General features: G+C 40.2%; 2 protein-coding genes across 5 annotated transcripts; one reads left to right on the top strand and one right to left on the bottom strand.

Moving 5' to 3' along the window:
- Positions 1-3,670: 3,670 nt before the first annotated feature.
- Positions 3,671-13,148, bottom strand: necap1 (NECAP endocytosis associated 1). Its single transcript, XM_026157157.2, has 8 exons — positions 12,906-13,148; positions 10,013-10,113; positions 9,715-9,819; positions 9,524-9,605; positions 8,447-8,555; positions 7,851-7,998; positions 7,509-7,605; positions 3,671-6,226 (listed from the first exon to the last, which is right to left on the bottom strand). Exons 1-8 carry the CDS (start codon positions 13,043-13,045, stop codon positions 6,172-6,174), a joined length of 837 nt encoding a protein of 278 aa, XP_026012942.1. The 5' UTR covers positions 13,046-13,148; the 3' UTR covers positions 3,671-6,171.
- Positions 13,130-26,964, top strand: epn1b (epsin 1b). Of its 4 annotated transcripts, XM_080296732.1 has the most exons (12): positions 13,130-13,455; positions 13,967-14,113; positions 14,877-15,095; positions 16,567-16,674; positions 17,275-17,430; positions 18,766-18,894; positions 19,326-19,446; positions 19,539-19,714; positions 20,215-21,520; positions 23,044-23,190; positions 23,567-23,719; positions 24,252-26,964. In XM_080296732.1, the coding sequence occupies exons 4-12, from the start codon at positions 16,606-16,608 to the stop codon at positions 24,743-24,745; spliced, it is 2,751 nt and encodes a 916-aa protein (XP_080152858.1). In that variant the 5' UTR covers positions 13,130-13,455; positions 13,967-14,113; positions 14,877-15,095; positions 16,567-16,605; the 3' UTR covers positions 24,746-26,964. The 4 variants fall into 4 exon arrangements, with proteins under 4 accessions (XP_080152858.1, XP_026012889.2, XP_026012891.2 ...); XM_026157104.2 differs by lacking the exon at positions 14,877-15,095; XM_026157105.2 differs by lacking the exon at positions 14,877-15,095 and having other exon boundaries at positions 13,419-13,666.
- The last annotated feature ends 213 nt before the right edge of the window (positions 26,965-27,177 follow it).

The following is a 27,177-nucleotide window of genomic DNA, read 5'->3' as shown; positions in this document are numbered from 1 at the left end:
TATGATTAGACTCAAGTCCAGCTGGCTGTTTAGTTAGTCTGTCTGAGTGAGCTGCACCAGACTGGTTTCACAGACTCTGTTGTAAATGCATCATTAAAGCTGTCATTTTTTTTGCAGTCATTGAAAAGATGGTGGATTTTGTGGATTATTTACATAACAGGTTAGGTATAAGGGTTGTGCAGGGACGTAGAGACAGTCTGTAACTATAACTGTACAAAAAGAACAAATATTGCTGGGATATTGTGCGCAAGCATAATATCAGTATTAACTGACTGTTCATGGCCAAATCACGCCCAGGCCAGAGAAAAGAGAAACGTGTCCCAGTGCTCCAGATGGGCAGTTTACCTGCCAGTGACTTTACTCTTGCAACAATGGCATCTCTTGGTCAGATGGCAAAATTTTAATTTGTCCCAAAGGACGACTAACATTGCTGTTGAGTGTTTAAAGTACGTGAGAACCTGCAGGGTTTACAGGCGTCAGAAAGGAACAAAAACAAGTTTTTATCAGAAGTTTCAGTGTTGAGAGTAATGCACATTACACATCAGAGTCAGGAATGACCTGTTAAATTTGATAATCACACTTGTGATAGAGATGAGGAGATTCTCTGGAAAGTGAAACTAAATCTTTAGTGAGAATGCAGGGATAACTAGTATAATGAAAGCCCAGAATTTCTGTGTAGTGTGATAGAGAGATGTTACAGAGCATGAGGTGACCCAGATCAGAAAAAGGATCTGGATTTACTCACATATACATATGTTGATCTTCTAACTGTCTTTAATAACCTAAACCTAAAATTAATTTTAACCTTTAACCTCAAACAGTCCTTTAAAATCATCTTTAAGTCAACAGCCTCTCACCATTCTTCACTATGTGCACACAAACACACTTAGTCCACCCCCAGGTCTCATTTAACACATTCAAAACAAGTTTGCACAGGAACACACATGCACGTAAACATGCATCCTGACATACAAACTTCAAGCCTTCACACCTGTGCTTGCACGTGTTCGGTGCTGGTGCAGCTTTAGTGAAAAAAGACACCATAAATGACCTCAGAGGCCAAAATGGGGTGACAACAAAATCAGAGGAAGATGAATCGTGTTCCTAATGAAGCTCGGAGGAGACCAGCAGTCTGTCTGTCCAGCTGTCTGTTGCTCTCTTTTTCTGTCTGTCAGCAGAGCTAAAAGCTCCTACCCAATGAGGTCACCTTACGCAATATTTCTCACTTCTGCTACAACTGTCTCCCTAACTAGCTTCATGCTGAGTTCATAATATGAGAGCGATTGAGAAAATATTAAAATGCTCGATATAAATTCAGCACTATGTTTTTGTAAAGAAAATGTATGTAGCCTATGTGCAGTAGTATGATCAGTGATTGAAGGTCAAGTTTGATCTCAGGTCACACAAAAAATGTATTTGAGCATTTTGTAAATGTGCAAGTGAGAGCACGTAGTTCCTGAACAACATACCATTTTTAATGCATTTTGAGTAAAAAGGAGTTCTCCGTGCAGATGAAACAAGACATTTGTGAGCTGCAAAAACAGAATAAAATCCATCCAAGAAATTGCTACAATAGTAGGAGTAGAAAATCTACAGTTTGGTACATGCTGAGAAAGACAGAAAACATTGGTGAACTCAGCGACCCAAAAAGACCTCGACATCCACGGAGGACAACAGTGGTGGATGATCACAGAATCATTTCCATGGTGAAGAGAAACTCCTTCACAACAACCAACCAAGTGAACAACACTCTCCAGGAGCTAGGTGTATCGATATCGAAGACTGTATGAACATAGATACAGAGGATTCACTGCAAGGTACAAGCCAATCATAAGCCTCAGGAATAGAAAGGCTAGATTGGACTTTGCTTCCCCGCACCCTCACAAACCCACTGAATTAAAGCTGAAAGTCTGCACTTCAACTGTGTCTCAGTTGTTTCACTGAAATTCATTGTGATAATGTACTGAACCAAAATGAGAAAAGCTGTCTCTGTGCAAATATTTATGGTCCTAACTTTACATTCAGTACACGTTACAGTTGAAATAATCACATCTACCCACCTGCCTTCACTCGTTTTTTGTTGGTTTTTTTGTACATTTCTAAAAAATCATAAACTTAAATCTGTCATTTAGACTCTTTATTTTTAAAGTTCCTATCGGGTCCAACATGTTTTGCTCTAGTTATCATTAAGCTGTGGCAAAGTGAATCATTTGGACACATGGTTGTTTAGAAAGACACACACCTACGTGTATAAGGTCACACAGCTCACACTGCAAGTCAGCATTGCTTCTAATATTAATTCAAGATGAGCTGATCATTTCTTCAGAGCCAGCAATGAGAAGTTTTTCCTGTAACTCAGTCTTCTGAAGGAGGAGATGACTTGTGGGGCGATCGTGGCTCAAGAGTTGGGAGTTCGCCTTGTAATCGGAAGGTTGCCAGTTCGAGCCCCGGCTTGGACAGTCTCGGTCGTTGTGTCCTTGGGCAAGACACTTCACCCGTTGCCTACTGGTGGTGGTCAGAGGGCCCGGTGGCGCCAGTGTCCGGCAGCCTCGCCTCTGTCAGTGCGCCCCAGGGTGGCTGTGGCTACAATGTAGCTGCCATCACCAGTGTGTGAATGTGTGCGTGAATGGGTGGATGACTGGATATGTGAAGCGCTTTGGGGTCCTTAGGGACTAGTAAAGCGCTATATAAATACAGGCCATTTACCATTTGTATGATTTTAGGCCAGAACTCTGGGTGACTTTGTCTTTACGGTTGTCAGGTGCTAAAGAGGACACACACAGATCTCCAAGTTCATGACTTGAACTTTGAAAGAGTCAAAAATATGATGCAACAGTATGACTTACTTTCCTCGGGCTGCCGCTCTGTGACCACTGACTTCCTGCTTTGTGTCGAAGGCCAACATATCACCTACTAACCCCCATGTGACACATCTCTGGTGGCTGCTGCCTCCCAGTGACCCAAATACATCCCACTGGTGGTTATGACTTATGAATCTATGCTACACAGCCAGATAATAAGGACTAAACACCTACTGCTGTGGTGAATTAGACAACTGCAAGTGTGAAAAGCCTTTGTTTTACACGCACTTGCAACTTTACAGGAAAGGAAATGCAGTACGTGGGTTCTTTCCGGGTACTCCGGATTCCTCCCACAGTCCAAAGACATGCAGTTAGTGGGGTTAGGTTAAATGGTAATTCTCAGTAGTCCATAGGTGTGAATGTGAGTGTGAATGGTTGTCTGTCTATATGTGTTAGCCCTGCAACAAACTGCCGACCTGTCCAGGGTGTATCCTGCCTCCTCCTCTAGCTTGAATAGGGAGGAAAATGTGAGAGGAAAAATAACAGAGAGAGGGGGGAGAGAAAAAGGAGAGAGGATCAGAGCAAATGTGACAGAGATTGAATGAAAGAAAAAGTGCAAAAGAAACAAGAGTGTTTATTTTTCTTTCATGTCTGCGGTTCTGATTTATGCTGCTGAAGATGTGGCGTCACATTTGTGTCCCAGTGGTTCACCACACGGTCTTCTTGCTCCACCATCAGGATTGTTCTACATACTTATTCAAATTTATCACAAAGGATTAGAAATAATTAATCTTATACTCAAATGAATTCGATGCGGTTTCTCCTGGGGGCTTTAAATATTCAAAAATAATAATGACGAGACTCGGAGGGTCCTTTTAAAGGATTTATTGCCTCTTTCTCATTAAGTTGGTCATAACTCAAAAGGGTTAGTTCAGTGATTTTACAGCCAAAGTGGAATGAATGAGAAGTGGGAGACATTTTTAAATCTTAGCCAGCGATGCGAGCAATGTAAACAACAGACACGTCAACATATATCAGTCAGCCCTGTGTCTTAATGCCAATTAAACACAGCTCATGTGATTTGATCACAGCGATACTATGCAGACATATTCACAGTCAAGGCATGTTTTATGTCAGACATGTTCACAATCACCCAAAGCCTTCTTAGCACAAAGATTAACATTTCATTTGCTGCCATTAAACATTCATCAGATGATTTAACACAATCGTTTTGTTTTTCCCCGCCATAAATCCTGAGACTGATGTGTTCGAATCTCTTACAGCAAACAGATCACTTCAATGAAAGGAGCATTTCATTTTAAATAGGCCACAAAAGGATTGCCACTTTATTTAAGAAAACTCAATCATATTTAACACAATATAGTGTGTTCATCAGTCTCCTTTAGAGGTATTAGAGGTGGACTCTGTCACAGCCAGGTGTCTCAGATTTCTTTCATCGTTAAGCTAAGCTAACCACCTGCTTCAAATTCATGAGAATCAACCTTCTCATCTAACTCTCAGCAAAGAAGTCAAATGGTAGATTTCCCAAATTATCAAACTGTTTCTCTAATTTCCAGACATTATCCACAGACCATCAAACCTCGTACAGTCACCACTGTTTGGGACTCATGTGGAGATTCTTCAAATCTGCCAGATTTATTCTCATTTCCATAATGATGAGTTCACCACACGGCCGTCTTTGCAGGTAAACTGCAGCACATGTGGAAAACTCTTCATGGTTGTTTCATTAACAGAAACCAGCAGGCTGTGAAAACTGCAAGTGAAAATCTGGAGCACTCAGACTTCTTCCACTGCACAAAGAAACTGTCAGTTTGTTTTCTCATTTCCAATAATATTGTGTCTGTGCACCAAACATTTTCCTCTAAACCTTTAAATCCAGTTGATATAAATGATTACTGCATGTTTCATATAGAAAGTGAAGCTAAGCTTTGGGCTGACCTCTCTCACAGCAGTTTCCCCTCTAAAATAAATACAAAAAAGCAACAAAAAAAAAAAAAATAGAAATGTCTGATAATAAGTCCTACATTTCTGCTCTGATTCATTTTAACCAGACTTGATTATGTGTCGGTTAATTCAAGGTCAAGAAAATTACTTGGGGTGAAAAAAATAGCCCACTTCGTATTTGAGCAATTTTAATTTTTCTGCCTCCAGTTTGATAGAAACTGAGTAGGACATGCAAATATTTCATCCTTCTTAGCTTATGTAGTTCTTTAAACATGCAGCAAAATATGTAAAAATAGTGATAGTCTGGATTTGGCAGCTGATTTTCTGATTTGCAAATATATTAGCTAATCAGAAGCACCCAGAAGTAAACAAACATGATTTCATAATGTAAACATACATTTTTACATTTAATACACCAGAAAGAAAACTGTTAATGTATTCATCACTCACATATTGTAACATCAGCATCTCATCCAACTATTTCAGATTGAGCAATTTTGCAAACATGTGAATAATTTAGAAGATTATTGATTCCTGTAAAGATTTATTCAGGAAATTTGGATAATAGCAATTAAACTTGTGCCTCACGTCTGGAGATTCATGTACAAATTCACCTGTATTATCAATTTCTAATCAAACCCAATATGAGCTGAAGTTGTTAAATGTGAATGCTGACATACACGTGAGAATTTTGAGCCATGTAACTGCATCCACCCTGATGACAACGCTGTAATGCTCCACATTTCACAATGTGAAAAGGAGAGAGTAACTTAAACTCCACTTCAGAGTAAATTTATCATCTTATATAAACTCCTTCTGACCTTGATCATCATGATGCTTCATCAACTGTTCCTTTGTTTTTAGGATCAACATTACAACTACTCAGATCACTGCTGGAAAAGTGAATAATTTACAGAATTAAGATTTGTTCCAGTACAGAAATCATCGTATTTTCTTTTTTTTAATTTGTCTCCTGCAGCCTTCACTTAATCTTTGCTGTGTTGCTCTTTACATGTGATTCACAGCAGGATGCAGAAAGCAAAGGTGTGTTGATGTAGTGCTCTGCAGTGCCTGCAGGGGAACAAAAGCATTCCAGATCAAAAATGAAGCTCTGCTCGCAGTAGGAGCCACCTACTGGGGAGGAGATGCAGACACATGAAAGAGGAACACCTGCTACTCGGGACATCACGCATAGCCCTTAAATATCATTGAGATGGCGCATATAGAGTGATGGCTTTAACGCATTAATGCTTCACTCTCTCTGAGTGAAGTGATTCTACAGCTCTGTGGGTGTGTCATGTCTCTGCTTTGGGTTCAGTGTGTGGGAGTTACACTCAGTGTGATGCACAGGAAGCTACGGACACAGATGCAGGTGAGATGCAGGTCACGGTCGACGATCGACGACTCAAAACTGGATCCAGTTTGTGGCGTTTTGTGGTTGAGGCGGAGGTGGAGCAGAGCTGAAAACAAAAACTCGCAGTCAATTTCCAGTTATTCAGATGACATTTTGAAATTTAGGACAGGAAGTTTGTTTTGCTGCTGCCACAAATACTTAATTACTGTAATCGTTTATCAACAAATCAATTCTATTTAGTGTAACAAAAAGATTAATTAATATCTAAACTAATTGTTTAGATATTTTGTATAGTTCTTAGTTTCCCTGCAACAAAAGAATGAATAACTAACGACAAAGTAATTAAAAAAAATAAATCAGCATCAAACATCAGCCAAATACTTACTGTAAACAATTTTAAGTGTCAGCTGCTTTTACACACACACAGTAAACCTATTTACATGGCAAGTTTAGTTGCATTAGAGTATCTGGAAATATTTTTGCAACTTTTAGAATAAACACAGGCAAAAAAAATGGACCAAATGCCAGAACTGACTAATTAACCATCTTAATATGGCCCTGGACAATCTAGCAGTAAAACCAAAAAAGAAAACCCTCAAAAATTAAAAACAGGCAGTTTTGTGCTGAGGAACCTCACAGGCAATGACTTCAGGTAGCCTTTACTGCTATTTAACTTTACTAGAGTACAACATTTTTAATCACTCTTTAGTATAGACACGAAAAATTGTGACAAGTTTTTAGGCCATTTAAATGCTTATATAGCATTAAGTGACTTTTCTTTAATGTTAGTAATATTTTCCACTGTAACAGTGTTTTCTCTTTCTTTCTTTTTAAAGGAAAGGACATGCTAATATTAATGGGAATGGACCTCAGTATGCAAAACTGTAAGATGCAAATGGCAGATTTGTGCAAAACTGCTAGTTTACATTGTAGTTTTGATTCAGTTACCAAGTGTATGACCCTTCACTTGCTTAAGCTAAGTTGGTACGGCTGTCTGTAAAAAATATGTTCCCTCCTGCCCTACAGTATGGCAAGGTCAGTCCATCCCTGTGAAGCACCATGTAAAATCCATTTCAAGTGCTATCACATCAAAGGTATGTTTGAATGTCCTTCATCATTACTATGACTGCTATTCTCATTCTCTGTGTTTTTTTGCAGGTGCTGAATATTTTAAATGATTTATTAAAGAACTCTCTTCATGTGTGGAGGGCCTTGACTGGTCTACAAAAAACACAGAACTCAACTTCAACTGCTTTCAGCACCTTTCAAACCGGGAGCCAGTGCTAATCAGTGATATTCCTCCACAAAGTCACTTGTGGACAAAAGCTTAGAAAATACCCAATCCTTCAGTGTCCTCATACATTTAACACAAGAAATAATTTTCTTACCTTGCAGGAGCAGAAAATTCTCCCCAAAGAAGATCTGAACTAGTGTTTGACTGAACCACTGTGTTGGAGTTACTACTGTCCAGCTCCAGCAGGCAGCCTGACAGACGGAGACAGAAGCAGAGCTCATTAGCCTACGAGCTGGCACAGATTTTACTCATTTTCTGCAGCCTGAAGCTTGAAGACGAATGAGTCATCTAACAGCCACTAATTAACACAGTGCCTGTGGAAACGGGTCACTCGTGTACTCATGTTAAAGCTGCACAAAGGGGAACATCCCACCTGACATCTTGTGTGCACTTTCATTTGCTGATGAAGATGTTTATGTAAAGTCAGTTTGCATACCTGTCGCTGTGCTTCCCATCTGTGGGACGATGTTGTGATTCGATAACCCTGATGAAGGAGGAGGGGCTATCTTGCCTCCAGGTGGTGGTGGGAGAAGTCCAAATCCACCCGATCCTTGTGGGCGGGGCTTATCCCTCTTTTTCCCTTGCTGCATTTGGAGAAGAATGAAGTTAGGCTCATGCGATGACAAAAACAATGTATTTCTTCCTACTTCATTGATAGTTAAAGAATTGGATCACAAACTGTAACCTTCAAATTTAATCAGGATTTTCATTTTTATGGGGTATTTCTGTTTTGTTTTGTTTTTTTAAATGAGACCTAAATGTAAGTTTAATAAGAAATATCTGTATTCATTTGTCTGCCTGCACTCCTGGGTGCTCAGGCTGTTCTTCTGTCCTTTGCATCACTGTCAAACTCAATTCTGTTGTCATCACTGGTCCAATCATTTTCATGACTCATTGTGTCATTCTGCCTTTCAGACTCATTTGTGTGATCTGCCTCCACCCCATCCTTCAACAGCACAGCCCTGCATGTGCCTCTTTTATAGACAGATTTTTATCTGCATGTATTGTATATGCACATAAGCTGGTTCTCACCCCTATGTTGAGTGTGATGGTCTGCCCTTCCTTAAAGCCCAAGTCCAGCTTTGGTCCTGAATCCCCAAGCTGGGCATTTTTACTGAGTTCGGTCTCTTGTTTCACCCATCTGCAGAGAAGCAAGACACACAAACACACACTCTCAGCACTGATACAGAAATAAACAATGCACCTCAGCAGTTTTAACAACAACCACAGCAGCTTTCTACAAGCGCATCTCAAAAACAACACTTCACTTTGATGTGGAGTGCTTGTGTTGCAGACAGTTACAGTGAAAGAGAAAAATCAATACTCTGAATACCATTAAAGACAGGATGTACATCTGATGCGTATTAGATTCCTCAAACACTCAGAATTTACTCATTTTAAACAAACCTTTATTTAAATGCAACAGTCTAGCACACAGGTTTGATGAGCCCCTAAAACACTTGGTTTAAATGGTCAGACTTTCTCCCTCCTTTCTTAAATATTTCATATTGTATGGTTGAACCAAAACCTAAACAAACTTTTTTTTTCAGCTTACTGCTTCCCAACAACCACCAGCTAGGAGGCAGGAGGAGTTCAGAGGCTCAGGGTAGAGCCACTAGATGTGGCTCAGATGCCTCCTGGTGCAGGCTGCAAATACTTCAGTATCCCAGGTAGAGCTGAAGGAGGTGGGCATGTAGGAAGAGGGTGGTCAAGGCATCCCTGCTTAGACTGGTGCCCTTGCGACCCAGATCCAGATAAGTGGCAGAAGCATGGATGGATGCACCCAGCTCTGCTGCTTGTTATATTCATTTCTGAACAACTTCAGCCGGCTGAAGGCCTGTAAGGGGAATGAGGGCAGTACTACTACTTTTACTCAATATCATTCTGCATAGGAACATACAAATATCAGCATGTTTTTGGTCGGTTGCTTATTTGTGGTGTCTTGATCTGAAACTTCAGGAAATTCTGGCGTGGTCAGAATGGCTACTGGATGATTTGGCATAACCAGTGTTTCACAGACATTACATGTTTCAATCCCCTGCTATCAGATTGTCAACAAAAAACAGAAAGTAATCCACTAAAACCACCAAACCACCAAATCCTGCTTACTTGAAATGATCCTGCAAAGCCACGTTGAAGTCAAAAGCATCCCCTCGGTCACCAAAACCAACTCCTATGAAAGCACTGCGACCTGCCAGTAAGAGATGATAACTCACATTAAGACCAGAAGAGAAAGGATTTAAGGTCTTTGAGCAAGGTTAAGAAATATTCTGGAGTTGCCGGGGTACTTAAATCCTCACCGTTGTCATCCTGTATCCGCAGGACAAAGTAGCGGCTGGAGTCGCTGACGGTTTCCACTGCTATACCAGGATACTCCTTCACTGGTGCCTGGGCAAACAGCTCCCCTGCAACAGCAGAGGAATGTTAAACCAATACAATGCAGTGAGGAAAAGTCGTGCTTCAGCACAGATGGGTCATAATTCTGAGTGCAAACATCACCACTAGCGTGACTTTCACGTTACAGCAAGTCGGTGTCAATTTTACTATAAAAATATAGTTTTAATGTAGTTTTTAGTGCTAAACCCAGTGATGTCATACCTGAGATTTTGTCCTCCAGTTTAACGTAGGCTGCTTTGCCCTTGGCTGTGATCCTCATTCGACCTGACCAGTCTGGAGCATCGAGCTTCCAATCAGCTGCCCTGCAGAAATTATTTGACATAGTTTAGCATTTTCAGAGCTGCAACTATCAGTTAGTCTGGTTACATTTCAATTAAATGTTAGTTATTCTCTCTGTTAATTGCTTTGTCTCTAAAGGAAAAAAAAAAAAAAAACATTGTAAATGGCTTCCAAACAAGACAAAGAAATCAGGAAAATGCTCCAACTCAGGCTACTAATACAGTACATTTCTGCTTAAAGAATAACCCAAACCTGGCTTTTGAGGTGTGATTGGCATAGTGGATTACAGGGCTTGAGGCATACTAGAGTGCATAGACATTTACCTATTTGCATATCACCAAATAAAGCTACAAAACAGACAATGGAAAGAGAAGTGATGCTTCTTGTAATGTATTTTTAATTCTTAGAGAATTTAATAACCTTTAGATTAAATGATTAGAATCCAGGGCTGCTTAAACAGTTATTTATTTTCAGGTCATAATGTGGCCTCATGAGTGCTGACAAAAGTCCAATGAGGTTTCACTTGTTTCACTGACACTAATATGTACAAAGTCCAAAGTGACTTCTTTTTATTGCTTATTTTGAACAATAAAATCCTGAGAGATTCAGTGATATTTGGTTGAAAATTTATATTTCTAACATCTAACAAATGTTTGAAGGTGGTATTAAAAGGATTTGTGTATTTTAAATGAGGAGAATCTTTATTTTCTCTCTCTGATATTTCTTGATTTAGGTGTTCATTTACTTTCATTATTGCAGTTTTAATATGTGCTGCCTCAGGAGCCACAAACCATTAGTGGAGGCTGCACATATTAAAGTGGGATTATTTATTTAATTGTAAAAGCAAAAATCCAAGGTTATTGCTTTAATGTGGTTATGTCATGAAAAGTAATTTTACTTTTTAGCAGTTTAATTTAAAATACTATTGAAAGTGTAAGAGCATTTTACACAGAAATGGGTAAAAATGGGCCCATTTTTCCTCCATTCGTACCCCTTTAAAAGAAATCTTGAGCCTCCTGGTTTATCTCCAGAGCCCTTTTAGACGTTCCAGAATCACAAAGCAAATTACTTTGATTACACTGAAAATATGCATTTATTTTACACATTGGAGCTCTGGCTCACAAACAAAAAGGATGGTAAAAGCTGACACTTACACGTCACCTTTTTTTAAACAGAGATTTTGTTTTGGGTTATATTTTTGTGTTGCGTGATCAATTCAAATTATTTTTAATTAGTGTAATTTATTACTAAATTTATGGTCGGATATTCTTCTACACCTGCAGTAGAGGGGTGCACTAACAAGGTCCTCTTAGAGTCATGTTATTCCACATTACTCGGCTTGGCCTTCAGTAACACTTCAGGAATTTTGTAGTCATTTTTGACCAAGATATCTCCATCAGCATGCATGACAGACAAATATGTAGGACTGCTTTCTTGCATTTGGCAATATTGCTAAAATTAGAAATACCCTGTCTCAGAGTGATGCTGAAAAACTAGTTCATGCATTTATCACTTGACTACTGTAATTCATTATTATCAGGATGTCCTAAATACTCCCTAAAAAGCCTTCAGTTGATCCAAAACACTGTACCCAGAGTACTAACAGGGACTTGAAAGAGAGAGTATATTTCTCCCATTCTGGCTTCACTTCACTGGCTCCCTGTTAAATCCAGAATCAAATTAAAAATCCTTCTCTTCACATACGAGGTCTTGAATAATCACCATCTGATCTTAATGACCACTGTTTACTGCACCCCAACAGAGCACTTTACTCTCAGATGGCTCCCTTATTTTCAATTTTAGGTTAGGTAAGGTTTTTTACCTTACAGTATTAAGCGCCTTATGGCAACTCTTGTTTAGACATTACACTATAAAAATTAGACTTATTTAAAAAGATTTTTTATTAATGGCATGTTTCTTAGAAGTATGAACTAATTAACTGTTAGTATTTACTATTATCATTACTTCTCTAATTTGTAGAGATACAATTTGGGGATTATTCTAGCTTAAAAGAGCTATATGCAATTATTAGGAAAAAAAAAGTGTTTGAACTCTTTGATTTAATTGCTTCTGTGACTGGGACAGAGAACTCCATAACATGGTTGTACGTGAAGATATCATGGCTGCAGCCAACAATTTTCTTCATTCCTAAATAAAAAACCATTAACTTAGATTGAAAAAACAAAAGCTGTTAAGGTGACTAACATAGAAAACTATGGAATTAGCAAATGTTCACATATTTTAAAAAAAAAAGCAGGATCCCATGAATATCAGCTAATAATTTCATCTGGTGGGTTTCAGGGAACAGGTGCAGGGAGAAAGGAGTGCTTCAGCACATCTTTTCCCGGCTCCAGGAAGTTAATACAGCCGTGCAGCAGAGCGGGATGGATTTGAAGATTTTATCTGAAAGGATCAATTAAAAGCAAACAGAAGATTTCAGACTGAAGAGCCTGAACAGTTTGTGGAGAAGACATCCCAGCTGTCACAGAGGAGAGTGGGACTATCCTGGCAAGCCGCCCGTATCGAGCCAGCATGATGACAAATACCCCCGGTCACATCTCTGACAGCTCAGCGAATCCCCGCACACCAAACAACCAACATTTCAGCCTCTCTTCATCTTCACAACACCTGGAGATGGACTTTCATCTCATCAGCTGCTTCCGACATCAGAGCATAAAGCCAGCACTGTCCCTCCGTGATTTGTAAAGCATGCGCTGACTATCGAGCAGTTAAAGTACAACACCCAAACCCGCCCAACAAACGCATTTAAACTGCATTTCACAGCAACATCAGCGAGACACTGGTGTGTCTTTACCTGTACGCTCGGTTTGAAGCTCGCGGCGGGATACGGTAAACGTTGACATCGGGTTTAACGCACAGGATCGACTCGTACTCTCCCTCGGCCGCCATCTTGGTCCAACTGTTATTGATGTGGGAGTTGTGGTAGTGACTCATTTATTCAGCTCTTTTCAAACGGGGGCATGTGTGTGTATGCGTGTGTGTGTGTGTGTGTGTGTGTATGCATGTGTGTATGTGTGTATGGTTCAGGGGGACCTAACTGACACACGACGTCATTTAAAGCTTAGACCGTAACCGTAGGCAACAGAAAAAAAATTATACTTTACTACCATAAAACTGAATGATATTTTAAATTTTAAACAAAAAGAAAATTATTTTTTTGGCACAAAAGAGAACTAGATTGTTTATATTGGGAATTGAAATCAATCAATGAATAAATAAATATATAAAGACATAAATAACACTAATTTTGAGAGGGGGCGTGGCCTGGCAGGTGCTGAAAACTGCGGAAGCGGAAACCGTCCGGTCGTGTCGTCTCCTCGAAGATTCCTGAATATCTGCTCATGGTTAGTGCTTTATTTTTACTGTAAATATGCATGTTTGATATGCAAAACGTCAGTTGTAGTTTTGAACTAAAAGCAGGGGACGTTTCGTGGAATATATCCCACCATTTGAACACTAAAATCGGATATTTATGATGGAGCTCGCTGCCTTGACAACACCGCTTGGCTGTTAGCCATATTGACGCCTGCTGACCGTCTTCAGTCGCTCTCCGAGGTCCTGAAAACACCTACCCTGACTCTTGTTACAAACACCACGACTGCGTATCCTAAGACTAAGTATCCAGTTGCGCTAAACATGCAATTTTATCTTTTCTTTTCTTAAAATTTATCTAACATGCCCTGGTAGCTAACTAGCTTGTAGCTCAGCTAGATTCTGAGCTAACGTAGGTGGGGATATATGTTTGTCGCAGTGACAAAGCTGTCACCTACATTAGGTTAGTTTACGCTTTGCAGTCAGTTATGTGTACCTCCCACTGGTCAGCTCTTTTATATGTTGACTGGTTTCTCATTGCAGCGTTAGGATCTGGTTTCTGACATCCTCAGACAAACCAATGCAGGCAGGAGGAAGAGGGGATCAGCAGGATGAATGCTAACTGAGCCAGGAGCTGCACAAATACAACCGAAAGTTAGACTTTTACAACAGAGGACGATTTTACTGAAGGTATGTCACTGTGTTGTTCATGCGCGAGAACATATAGTTGCATTGCATATGATTTGTGTATTGATTACTGTTATATGTGGCATTGCCATCGTCAAAATCAATTGAGTTGTAGATTAAAAAGCAGGCCAGTAGGTCAGAGTTGTATTGGTCCAGAGTGAAGTACAAAAAAAAACATAACTTTATATGCAGCTGCAGACTGAAGGGTTTTGGGGGGGGGGGGTTTCGGGCTCAAAGGGAAACCAGTATTCATAGCTGAATGAAAGAGCAGTTCTTTGACTGTGTCTTTCACAGTGTTTTTCTCCATTTGTGGCATCTACACCATGCATGACATTTAGATTTTTATGTAAGAGTTTTGCCTCTGCACTAGCAACTATAATGATTCCTATCATCTGACAAAAGCGTTAACAGACTGCTTTTTAGTTGTTGTTTTTTTTTTTTAGTTTGGGGGCTTTTTTGAATTCATTTAATAGCACAGTGAAGATTACATGGACACACAGCAAATAACCTCAGGTTGGAGTCAACCATGGGCTGCTGCATCTAGCCTTGCAGCATATCTTGACTTGCTTAGCCTACGAGCTAATTGAGCATCCACTTTAACAGAATTTTCTAAATAATTAATTAAAAAAGTTTGTGCAGATGCATGTTGTAGAAATAACAACAAATAAAAAATGATTGTCACTGAATGACAAGGCAAAACTTGGCATTAACATGCCTCAGCAAAGCATTAGGGAAACAGTGGCTAATTCCCGTCTCGGCCCTGCAGGTGGTCTATTATTCAAGCTCGAGTCCTCTACCACAGGCCTAGGATTTTGAGGGTCCTGCGCAGTATCTTTGCTGTTCCTAGGACTGCGCTCCTCTGGACAGAGGTCTGTTGGAGCCACTCGCCTAGCTTGGGGGTCACTACACTAAGTGCTCAGATCACCGCTGGGACCACTGTTACCTTTACCCTTGACAACTTCTCGAGCTCTTCTCTGAGCCCTTGGTACTTCTCCAGCTTCTTGTGTTCCTTCTTCTTGATTTTGCTGTCATTCACTATTGTTACGGCCTCTTCCTCTGCTTCTCCACCACTACTATGTCTGGTTGGTTAGTTATCTCTAGTTTGTCTTTCTGTATCTGGAAGTCCCACAGGATCTTAGCTCAGTCATTCTCGACCATCCTAGGGGGCGTCTCCCATTTTGACCTTGGAACTTTCAGGCCATACTCGGCACAGATGTTCCTGTATACTTTGCCAGCTACTTGGTTATGGCGTTCCATGTGTCCCCTGCCTGCTAGCATCTTGCACCCTGCTGTTTGTTTGCATTTGTTTCACATTTCACGTTCAACATACGTTGCCCATATGTAACTTAGAGGTCACTCAAATTTATATCCATGATGGAATTTTGTTCAAGTCGGAGTGAAGTTTTCAAAAAGCAGTGTAGGCCTGGCCTGGATTTATAATAATAATAATAATAATAATAATAGTAATAATATATAAAATGGCATCATTTATTAGTATATTGTCTGTTTTTATGAATGATATAAAACAGGAAAGTATAAAATAACTTGAGCTTTAGAAAATAAATGTCATAGAGCTATTGTGACTTCCCTTTTGACTCACCCTGTAATGCTGCAGGTATCTCTGCTATAAAGACAGAAGCAGGACGGTCAAATTTAAAACTGACAAACTCACTCAGTTTATTTGTATAGATTATACAGCTGTCGGTGTATAAAACAAACAGGTGTTTGATGGGAGGATCTCCTTTTCATGTTAAGGGCTACTGAAGAAATAGCTTGATAAACGACTCGTGGGCTTTTTAATTGTAAAGGTTTGATTGTGATTACAGAAACAAAGTGTTGCTGTTTGAAACTATAGAAAAAAAACTCCACCTGAGTCTCCGTCCAAGTGCTCACTCTCTGCGGCTCATAAAGTGAGCCCATCAGAGACGCTGCACTTCAAATTACACCAAATCTTGTGAGTGTTTTTATCACACACATGCTCCTAGACATGTGGATCTACAAGATTTTCAGTCATTATTATAAGTCAAAGTCTTGTGCTGCTTCACTGATTGTGCAACAAGCTGAAAGATGGGGTTTATCTTCTTCCAATTTGCTGTCTGATGAAAAACTGATCTGAATAGGCCAACAGCTGGGTAGTTCCTGGTCCAACATAACATTTTACTGGGTCTTAGCAATCAGAACACCAGTTATGTTGAACCAAGCAATCTGACTAAAATAAAGATAGCATTTTCACAAAACAATAAACCTCTGCTTCATCTCCATTATCGACCAACCGTCAACTACAAAAATGATGCACAATTAGCAAAAAAATGTATATGTGGATGTAGCTTCAGATAAAAGTTAGGGTAAATTTCCTTGGTAATCGATGTAGAAATCCCCAGAAATTTCAAAAATGTTACATTTTTAGAACTCTTTGTGTTTTCTTTTGCTTTGTTCTCATGTTTTCTCTAAATCAGATCGCGGTGGTTTGATTCCCCACCTCTCCTCCGGACATCATGACGTCTTCTATGCTCCGTCGACAGCTGAAGAACCTGGTCCAGAACTACTCTGAGGCCGAGGTCAAGGTAGGAGAAGCTAGATTTAAATTGTGTATGACCTCAAAACCATAATGTTTTCAGCCTTTCAATTCAATATTACCTCATCCAGTAATGCAAATAATATTTTAAAAATTATGTAGGTTAAATTTAGGAGGACAATAAAGGTAAATATTTATTATGTAGTCTGTGCATCATTGTATGCACAACAAATAATACATTTCTGGCATGTGTTTGAACACTAGTAGCTTTAAATTCAAGTCGTCTGGTGTGGTAACAATTGCTTATACTTTAAGAGGTTAGAGTGACTAAAGGGTTACTCAAGTAAAAACCCTACTAATTAAAACAAAGCAGAAACCATCAATTTTAAGCCCTGAACCTGAATTTCTTAGAGTCAAAGAAAATATAGAGATGAACTCCTTTTTTGGATGCTGATCTCAAACATGATCAATAATGTCCTTGAGAACTGATTACTAAACATCTTTGGTAGCATGGCTCATGTAATGAGATGCCCTGCTGCTGCCAGTCCTCCAAAACCCTGATGTTAACATTTTATAAGTTAGCATCTCAAACTTTCAACTTTCCTGAAGCTGTTTTGGCCTCTTTCTACTCTCTTTACTTCTGTTGCAGGTGAGAGAGGCGACATCCAATGACCCATGGGGCCCATCCAGCTCTCAGATGGCCGACATTTCCGACCTAACGTACAACGTTGTGGCCTGTAATGAGATCATGACAATGCTCTGGAAACGGCTGAAAGACGACAAGAACTGGAGACATATCCACAAGGTGAGCGACGGTGAAGGAGTAACACTGGAACAAAGAAGGGTTTGCTTTAGAGGATAGATACTGGTTTCAGACATATATTGGATTCTTCGGGGATGAGATGTTAAGTGTGGAATTGTCCATTTATTCACAAAAAAGATGGGAAACATTCATCTTCAGATATAGTCAGTTTCTGTCTTCTGTTACTCATCTCTACAATGCGGTGCCCATCTGAAGTAAGGGTTATTTTTTTATTTTTTTATTTTTTTTTGCAGCTACAGTTTCCAGATGTCCCTTTAATGCACCACATGCAAAATCATGTTATGTTGATACAGCTACACGATACAGTCACTGAATATGTCTGTGTGATTGTGCCTGTTCAAAACATGGCTGTACAGATTGTGTGTTGCAGTTTGCTCCAAACTACATGAATGACTGACTGAAGTCATCTGTCACAGGAAACAATAAATCAATAAAATTAACACAAAAGAACTAGTTTGAGTTTTAATCCATCACAGTGTTGATTGTTTGAATTAGAGTGAGGGCAGCATGTAAAACCTCATATACCACAGCTTTTGTTTTATTTTTGTGATTAACAATAAAAGGATTGTTGCATTGGTTAAACTCCTCAACTATTCCCCAAGCCTCTTACCCTTAAGTTTCATAACACTGTTTCTACTTGTTTCCTGTGCAGCCATTATCAAATGAAAAGCAAAAATAATCTAATAAAACAGACTGTGTAAGTTGAATTCAGTAGAACAGCATAACAGTAAGCTAGCACATAGGGAACCCTCTCTCAGCTTGGTGTGAGGGTTGGTGTGACACAAGAGGATGCGGAGAATAGGGTGAGATGGAGGCAGTTGATCTGCTGTCACGACCCCCTGATGGGACCAACAGAGAAGATAGAAGGCATTCTTCATCTAAGTAGCATGTACAGTATCTATATAGGAATATGCAAGGTTTTAAAAATAAACATTTAACTTTGTAAAGTTTTTTAATATTTAGTGTTTAAAAAAAACAAAAAACCTTACAGCAAAAATATATTTAGTTTCTCTTTAAAAGCACAGTTTAGTCTATTAAGTGGCAGTTATTACTTTCTGAACATCAGCCGTATCACTGCTTCCATTTCAGCTTTGCCAGTCAGCCACATGACTCAGTGTTGGCTCATCAGTTCCAGAGAAATTATGTCTTTTCAGTTGTTTTTCTTATCTTTCATCCATTGCACCAATATTTTTTGTTCCTTTTTACTTGTCTTATTTATTCCCTAATGCAGATAAAACAAGAAGCATTGTAGTGATAGGAAACGGCATTTTTATTGTATATAAATGAGTTTGTGTTGTCATGTGTTTTTTATCCTAGTCCCTGACACTCCTGGAGTACCTGCTGAAGACCGGTGATGATCGCGTGCTTCTGAAGATGAAAGACAACATCTACATTGTCAAAGCTCTCACAGAGTACCGCTTTGTAGAAAAGGATGGCAAAGATCAGGTGATACACACTTCCTGATTATGTCAAATGGATGTAGTCTTTTAGGTTCCATTAAAGGATTTCATGCTATGCATTAAGACAGTTACTGGTACTATAATATTTATGTCATTAACCTTCAGACCAGGTTTACAGCAAGAATGAAAGTGTAGTCTAGGTTTGCTGCCTCAATCACCTTAAGATACTCCTAACTGAAAACCTTTTCAGAGTAACAAACACATTTAATTTCTCTACAGCATGAATAAACTTGTTTTTTTTTTTGTTTTTTTTTAATCATGTGCTATAGTTTGTTTTAAATTAGATCTTGAATAGTTCTGATCTTGTTTAGCAAAAAGCATTGGGGTTTTCTTCAAGCACAAGTATTTCAGGCTTAAATAATTTTTCTGAAATGGTCAGAGCCAAGTGAACGCTTATTGTAGCCATATTTGTGCTAGGGTGTAAATGTGAGAGACAAGGCCAAGGTTGTTCTTGTTCTTATGGAGGACGATGAGAAACTAAAGGAAGAGAGAGAGTTTGCTGTCAAAACCAGAGAAAAGACATCAAAAAGTGCAGCTGGTAAGCCTTTTTTTATATCACTGCTATATACTGTTGTTCCAACAGGTTTTCTTCACTGATCATTTATATTCTTTTGCTTACTTTCTAACCAGCATCATCTACGGACAACGTCAAGGATCCAAACTATAAGCCCTGTTATGTACCTGGGGCCTCAGGGCTTCCATCTTTGGACAACATACCCTCTGTAGCTGACTTGACGGCTTCCTTCGCCGCCCGCAAAGAAGAGCGGCTTAAACAGGAAGCTGAGAAGAAAGAAACAGAGAGACGGGTAAGTACAGTGCACAGGTGTAGAAAGATCGAACATTACGCCAATATGATGCTGCCAAGAGGCTCTATTTCAGATAAAAAGCCATTGCCGATAAATGGTAGGCTAACGAGGAAACTCTCCAAACATTTAGCCAATGTGTTTACATTTGAAGGCCTTCTGTTTTATTAAAGTAAACAAAAAAATCTCAATAGGCAGAAGTTATATATTGAGAAGCCCATTGCAGATTCCTATGATGTGTTGCAGTTTGATCTCCATTGGTTTTTAGGGCTGCCTCAGTCCAAGAACCTGCAGTCTATCCAGCAACTATAGTAGTAGTAGTAGTAGTAGTAAGAGTCTAACCTAGCTATATATTTTTAATTACTGTATGTGCTGATTAAGAACAACTATCGTCTGTATTGTGCCATTAAATGGAGGTTAGCCACAGCATATAGCATTTTGGTATATGAAATTATTATGGCATATGAATTATTTGTATTAACCATTTTGCAACGATATGCTAGGCCAAGATGAGTGAAGAGGAGCTAAAATGGGAGGATGCTAATAAAGGTTCTGATGTTAAAACTGATGCTTGGGGAGGAGAGAAAGAAGAGGAAGTAAAAACGGACCCATGGGGAGCCCCCAAAGAACCTAAAGAGGCCGTAGATCCATGGGGCACCCCCTCAAGACCTGACACAACTGAAACAGCAGCTAGCAGTGGTCCCTGGGGGGCTCCAACAAGTCCTGATAAAGATCCATTTGCAGCAGATCAAACTAATGATGATCCTTTTGTGGCATCAAAAAATGGGGAAGATCCCTTTGCGGCTCCGAAAAATGGGGAAGATCCTTTTGTGGCACCGAAAAATGGGGAAGATCCTTTTGCGGCACCGAAAAATGGGGAAGATCCCTTTAGTGCATCAACACCTTTCAACACCCCAAAGGACAGTTCAGACCCTTTCAGTGCCCCCAAAGACACGGAGGATCCATTTGCTGCTCAGAAAGATGAACCAGACCCTTTCAGCTCTTCTAACAATGATCCGTTTAATGTTCCAAAGGATGATCCTTTCAAAGCTCCAAAAGATGACCCATTTATCGCCCCAAAAGATGATCCTTTTAGTGCCCCTAAAGAAGATCCTTTCATTACCCCAAAAGACGATCCATTCAATGCACCTAAAGACGATCCATTCAATGCACCTAAAGACGATCCATTCAATGCACCTAAAGACGATCCATTTAATGCACCTAAAGACGATCCATTTAGCTCTCCAAAAGATGATCCCTTCAGTGCAAAAGCATTAACACCCCCTAAAGAGGACCCATTTGCAGAACCGTCATCAGGGAAAGAGGACCCTTTCACTGCTCCCACAACACCACCTAAAGAAGATCCTTTCTCAGTGCCAACCAAACCTGTTCAAGATCCCTTTGCTGCACCAACAACACCACCCAAAGAGGATCCGTTCTCTACACCATCTTTACATGCAAAAGATGACCCCTTCGCTGCCCCAACATCTCCACCTCAAGAGGATCCCTTCTCCACAACATCTAAACCGACCAAGGAAGATCCCTTTGCTGCACCAACAACACCACCTAAAGAAGACCCATTCACAGCACCATCCAGTCCACCAAAGATAGATGCCACAGATCCCTTCGATGCCCCTCTAGTGAGCTCGCCTCAGAATAGCACAGCTGCATGGGGAGCCCCAGCCACTTCTCCACCAGCCACCGGGTCAGATCCCTGGGGGACCACGGCAGGTGCTTCTTCACCTACCAGTAATTCTGATCCATTTGGAGATGCATCCAAAGCAGACAATGACCCATGGGGGCCTTCAGGTAAGAAACAAACAAATAAATACTTGTATATGGATAGTACTTCTCAGAACGTAAAGCTGAAGAATTTTGCTAACTTCTAACCGGTTTGAATTAGTCGTAGTTCAAAATGACTGTTATACTTATCTGAAAAAAGATGCCAACTTTTTTTCATTGGCTGACCCTTATCAACAGAAGGTGGGTGGGGCTGCTGTGCTCACCACTCCTTGCACTGAGAATGCATTGTAAGTAGGTGTATATGCCTTTCATTTCCACTGTGGAGTTTTACATGGCACTTTAAAGTGCACACATTCACAAAAAGGCATATCAAATTCAAATTCAAATTTTATTTGTCACACACACACAACCATACACAGTATGACATGGGGGTGAAATGCTTGTAGCTGTACAATGCCCGACCATTAAATGACAGAAGAAAAGTTTTACAATATTTACAATTTACACTTTACTACAAAAATTTACAAATTAACTTAGGAATTTACAGTAAAGAATGTGCAAATAGCAGAAGAGATTATAAAGATAAGGATTATAAATTATAGGAATTATAGGATTATAGGAAATGTGTGGTGACGTGTGTGAGAGTCCAGTCTTATAGTGACGTGTTTGGGAGAGTCCAGTCCTACACCTGGTTCAGGCCCCGAATAGCCTGGGGGAAGAAGCTCCTCCTCATTCTCTCTGTTTTGGCCTTAAGGTGAGAAGAGTCCATTGTTGGGATGGGAGAGATCCATCATAATCTTCCTAGCTTTGGACTTGCACCGCTTGGTGTAGATGGACAGCAGGTCAGGGAGCTCTGATTGAATGATGCGTTCTGCCGAGCGCACCACCCTTTGCAGATCTCGTCTGTCCTGCTTGGTGCTGTTCCCAAACCAGGTGCAGATGTTTGCCGTCAGGACGCTCTCCATGGTGCAGGAGTAGAAGTTCTTGAGCACCTTCAGTGGCAGATGGAAGTCTCTAAGTCTTCTGAGGAAGAAGAGACGCTGACGGGCTTTCTTAACCAGGGTGTTGATGTGACAGGACCATGACAGGTCCTGAGTGATGTGGACACCCAGGTATCGGAAACTGTCCACTCTCTCCACTGGCGTGGTGCCACTGATGATGAGGGGTTTGTAATTCCTCGCCTGCTTTGTAGTGAAGTCCACGATCAGCTCCTTAGTCTTGCTGATGTTTAGGAGGAGGTTATTCTCCTGGCACCAGGTCTCCAGGTTCCTAATCTCCTCCAGGTAGGCCGTCTCGATGTTGTCGGAGATCAGGCCCACAACAGCAGTGTCGTCAGCAAACTTGACAATGGAGGTGGTGTCTGATGTGGCTACACAGTCATGAATGAAAACTGATTTTGGAAACTGATTTTTATTAGTTGTAGAAAGACCTGTGACTGAATTTCTGTACTTACATCACATGTGGCACCTTTATGTCTTTGTTGAAGAAGGCTGAGTAGCATGGTCCAAAACTCTGGAATAACCAGAGGAGTTAATTCTGTCATTTATTTCTCCATCACCTGAACCTGTCTGTTTAATTTACTCATCTAGCTTTGGCTCCTGCCAGTACAGACGATGCATGGGGTGCACCTGCTCCACCTTTAGACTCCTCCCCATCTAGTGACCCCTTTGGAGATGGAGCATCTAAATCCAATGACCCCTGGGGTGCATCAAGCAACACAAGTGGCAATGGCACAGGTACATCACATTCTACACACTGTCTGAATACATGTTTGTGTCATTTATCCATTATTCCCATGAGCAAACACTGATTGTCTGTGTATAATCACCTATAACACACTCTGCTCTGATTTAATTGACTAAATGTTTGGCTTGTCTTTAATTAATATCCTGAAAGTGGGGACTCGTTAAACCTTCATTATTGTGTCCATACATGGTGATTTGCACTTGTCACCATTTTCCTTGTTTTCATCCTCATTTCCCCGTCAGTCAGCAGTCACCTAACAGTCTTAATCTATTAACCTTCTCTTCCACTTTGCTCTCTCTTCTTCCCTGACCTGTCCCCAAAAGAAAACACCTTTTAGAGTAGAACTGGACCTTTATTTTATTGCAGGAAAGCACTCGAAGCAGGAAGACGCGATGTATCGAAAGACTGCTTCCTTCTTGGGCTCAGCAGAGGCATCACTGGTTGACTTGGACGATCTGTTTTCATCTGACCCTAAACCCAGACAGCGCCCTCTCATTGACGCCCAAACACAAGCCATCGGTAAGGACAGAAAAAATGACGCGTCAGTCTGGGTGAAAAGTAACTTTTCTGACAAATTCATCATGTGGAAATATTTGTGGTGCGCTTGACTCAAACGGATGCATGAACACCCTCGAAGACCTGACAAATGAAAGTCACTCCCTGCTGATTTTAAAAATGCATTCCACTTGTGTTCGTCTGAAGTCATTCAAAGATAAGATGAGAGGGGTGATGGCTAATATTTATCAGTAGGTTTGTATGGAGAAACTTATTGTGGTCGTGTGTTTTACCTCCCCTTCCTGCCCCTGTGGCCTTGCTGTAGTGTGTAGATGTTGTTCTGTACATTAGTGTGTGTGAGAGAGCATTAGTGAAGTTACTCTGTATAAAGACTAGTGTACATTAACCAGCAGATGTATAACCCTTCTCACCCCTCTCTCTGCTCTGCCTTGGCACATTTTCTCTTTACTGGAATTCTTCAAACTGTGTTTAACTCCCTCCCTCCGTCCTTCCCCCTCAACCCTCCATCTTCCTGCCACTCTCCTTGATTTCCCAGGCACTTTCAAAACAGCGGGCATGACATCCAGCCCTTTGCTAAAACCAGGAGCTTTTGCTGAAACATCACCCTCATACTCCAACCCTTTCATTTCGACCATAGCTTCCCCCCATGGTGCACCAACTCCCACTTTTGGAGCTAACAATCCTTCAGCATCATTGAATACTCTGGAAATGTCTAATTCTTCCATCAGTATGATTCAGGCATCTCAGATAGGTCCAGAAACACAAATGATACATCCCATTTACATCAATGAGAGTCCACAATTAGGACACAACATGAACTCCCCCATTGGAGGAGTGGGAATGGTGCAGTTTGGATATCCAGGCTCCATCTTAATGGGAACTGGAATGATTCACTCAGGTGTCTTTCAAGGAAATCACCCATCAGGTGACGGTCAATTTAGAGGCTCCGTCCCACAGGCTGGCGCTGAAGTCGTCTCAGGCAGCGGGTCAGATGAGATGGTGAACAAAAATAATCCATTCCCGTTCTGACAACTTGACATGTAATTTGGATCTCTGGAATCACCAAAAAGGTAGTTTTGCATGTTTAGTGCTACAGTTTAGTGTATGCATTCTCATTAGGATCAATTTTAGAGCAAAATATCTGAACCTTACTTTGAAGTGTCTCTTTCCCCCAAACCAATGCAAAGTTGTTCTGAGTAATCACCTTAGCCTGTAATGGAAATTTCTATCTTTATGGTTGTGGAGCCTTGGTGGAAGACATTGTTCTCCATAGATAAGAAGGGGTCACAAAAAGGTAAAACTGATGTGAATCATGTGATGTGGCCTTTGCAGTGACCTGCTGTGGCAAATCTAGATCAGCATGTTTGAGGGTGTTCTCCACCGCCATTATCAAAACACCAAATGAGGCAATATCTTTAAAAGACAGGAGTTCATCCCTCCAGTAGAGTTCCAGAGACGTGAGTCATTTTTATACAGAACTAGGCTGAGAATTAGCACAGAGCACAAGAGCCCACGTATGACACATTCTCACTGAATCATATGCTTTTGTTTGGTTTGGACAAGCAAGCTGCCTGAGAAGAGCAGGAGACAGGACGCACATCTACACTCCCTAGTGATGAACACACAGGATGATTATCTGTTCAGAGCTCACCACGTGGAAGCTGGCATTCACAATTCAAATATATAGTATACGTGGCAGTTTTTATGTTTCTAAGCTTGGTTGTCAAAGTGCTGTTGAATTTAGCCAGAAGGAAATGACAGTACTTAACATGTACGAAGCAATCTAAATATTTGACATGGTAAACTTACATCTGTGTCTTTCTAGAAAGAAGGAAACAATCGACAAAAGTGGTGTATTGATAATGGGAAGTGGTGAGTATATATTTATACATATTTAGAAGCATAAACATGCAAAACCACCTAATGATGCTTTAATAAAAAACCCTTTCATTCCTGAGCTTACACTAACCTCCCCTGAACTCAAGATGCTGCCCATGAATCAAATATATACAAACACAATGTGTACAGCGTAATATATATAAACAAATACACAGATTATTAAAAAAAGAGCAATGTAATTCTTATTTAAAAATGAATTTATTAGATTTTTTCCTTTCCCTGCACAAGTGTGACAAACGGAGAGCACCTCAGTGTGTCTGTGTGGAAATCCTAAAGAGTTTTCGGTGTGTTTGAGTGTTGTGACAGGACCTGTAAATCTTTGACTGGGACATGCGTCACTGTAGGATTGTGTGTGTGTGTGTGTGTGTGTGTGTGTGTGTGTGTGTGTGTGTGTGTGTGTGTGTGTGTGTGTGTGTGTGTGTGTGTGTGTGTGTGTGTGTGTGTGTGTGTGTGTGTGTGTGTGTGTGTGTGTGCAGTATTTTGCTGATGTAAATAGTGGAAGTATTTACAAGTAAACCTGGAAATATACTGTACTGTATATCAGAGTGTTGCAATCACAAGTAACTATTTATTGATCTATTTATTAATTTATTGCTTGGTTAATTATTGACACAGCAATGAAATCCAACAAGATCCAAGGTCAGGTGTAACTTTCATTTCAGGCAGGCTGGCCTGGTGGTATTGATCATGTGATGTTAACTGACTTTAATCTGATTGGTTGTTTAAATATTTCTTTGTGAATCAGCTCGGTAACCAACGGTGGCTTCATCTTCCCGTTTAGCTCTGTAGACATTTTTGAGTCATTGTGTAATTGTCTTCTTGGTTTCCCGGCTCTTTCTGAGGAGAAACTGAAATACCGTTTTGGCGAAATTAAAAACAGAGTTCAAGAATATCAACTTGTTTAATGTGTATGCTGTTTGAGCGGACGTGTATGTGTACTTGCTCCTCATTTACTTCAACACAAACATCTGAAAGGAGACTAAATGGTTGTATTTTCTCTTCTTGTTACATTTTACTTTGAAAACTTAAATGGTAGCAGGATTCATCATCATCATTTATTAGTTTTGAAAACTGTAAATTAAAGCCACAGTGAAGCAGGCAAACCTGATGAAGGGATCACATGGCTTTGTGCTTCATGGGCTGTACGAGTCCTTACTGTGTTACTGACTCGTTAATATGTGAACGTTGGTGGAAAAACAGACTGGAATACAGTCTAGCTTCACATGACTATTATTTCTCAGATTTAATTTTGTATGAAATGAATTTATTTTGCTGTGTATTAAAATGTATAGTTGTGTTGTAAACTGTGACAGTACATTTGAGAAATAAAGCGATTCATGATACAGTCACTCTGCCTCTTTTGGGTCTGGCTGTCCACAGTGGATCCCTCAACTTCTCAAATCTCACTTTTCTTAACCTGAATTATTTCTCACTCATGATTTCTGTCTTTGAGGACTTTCTCACTGTCACCACTAGAGGGCCATGATTACCAACATTTACACAAAACATTTTCCAGCACCCGTGCAGAAGAAACGTTTAAAGCTATAAATATTTGCACATTG

The sequence above is a fragment of the Astatotilapia calliptera genome, chromosome 22 (assembly GCF_964374335.1).
Source record: "Astatotilapia calliptera chromosome 22, fAstCal68.1, whole genome shotgun sequence".
NCBI lineage: Eukaryota > Metazoa > Chordata > Actinopteri > Cichliformes > Cichlidae > Astatotilapia > Astatotilapia calliptera.
This window is presented reverse-complemented; position numbering and strand designations above follow the sequence as displayed.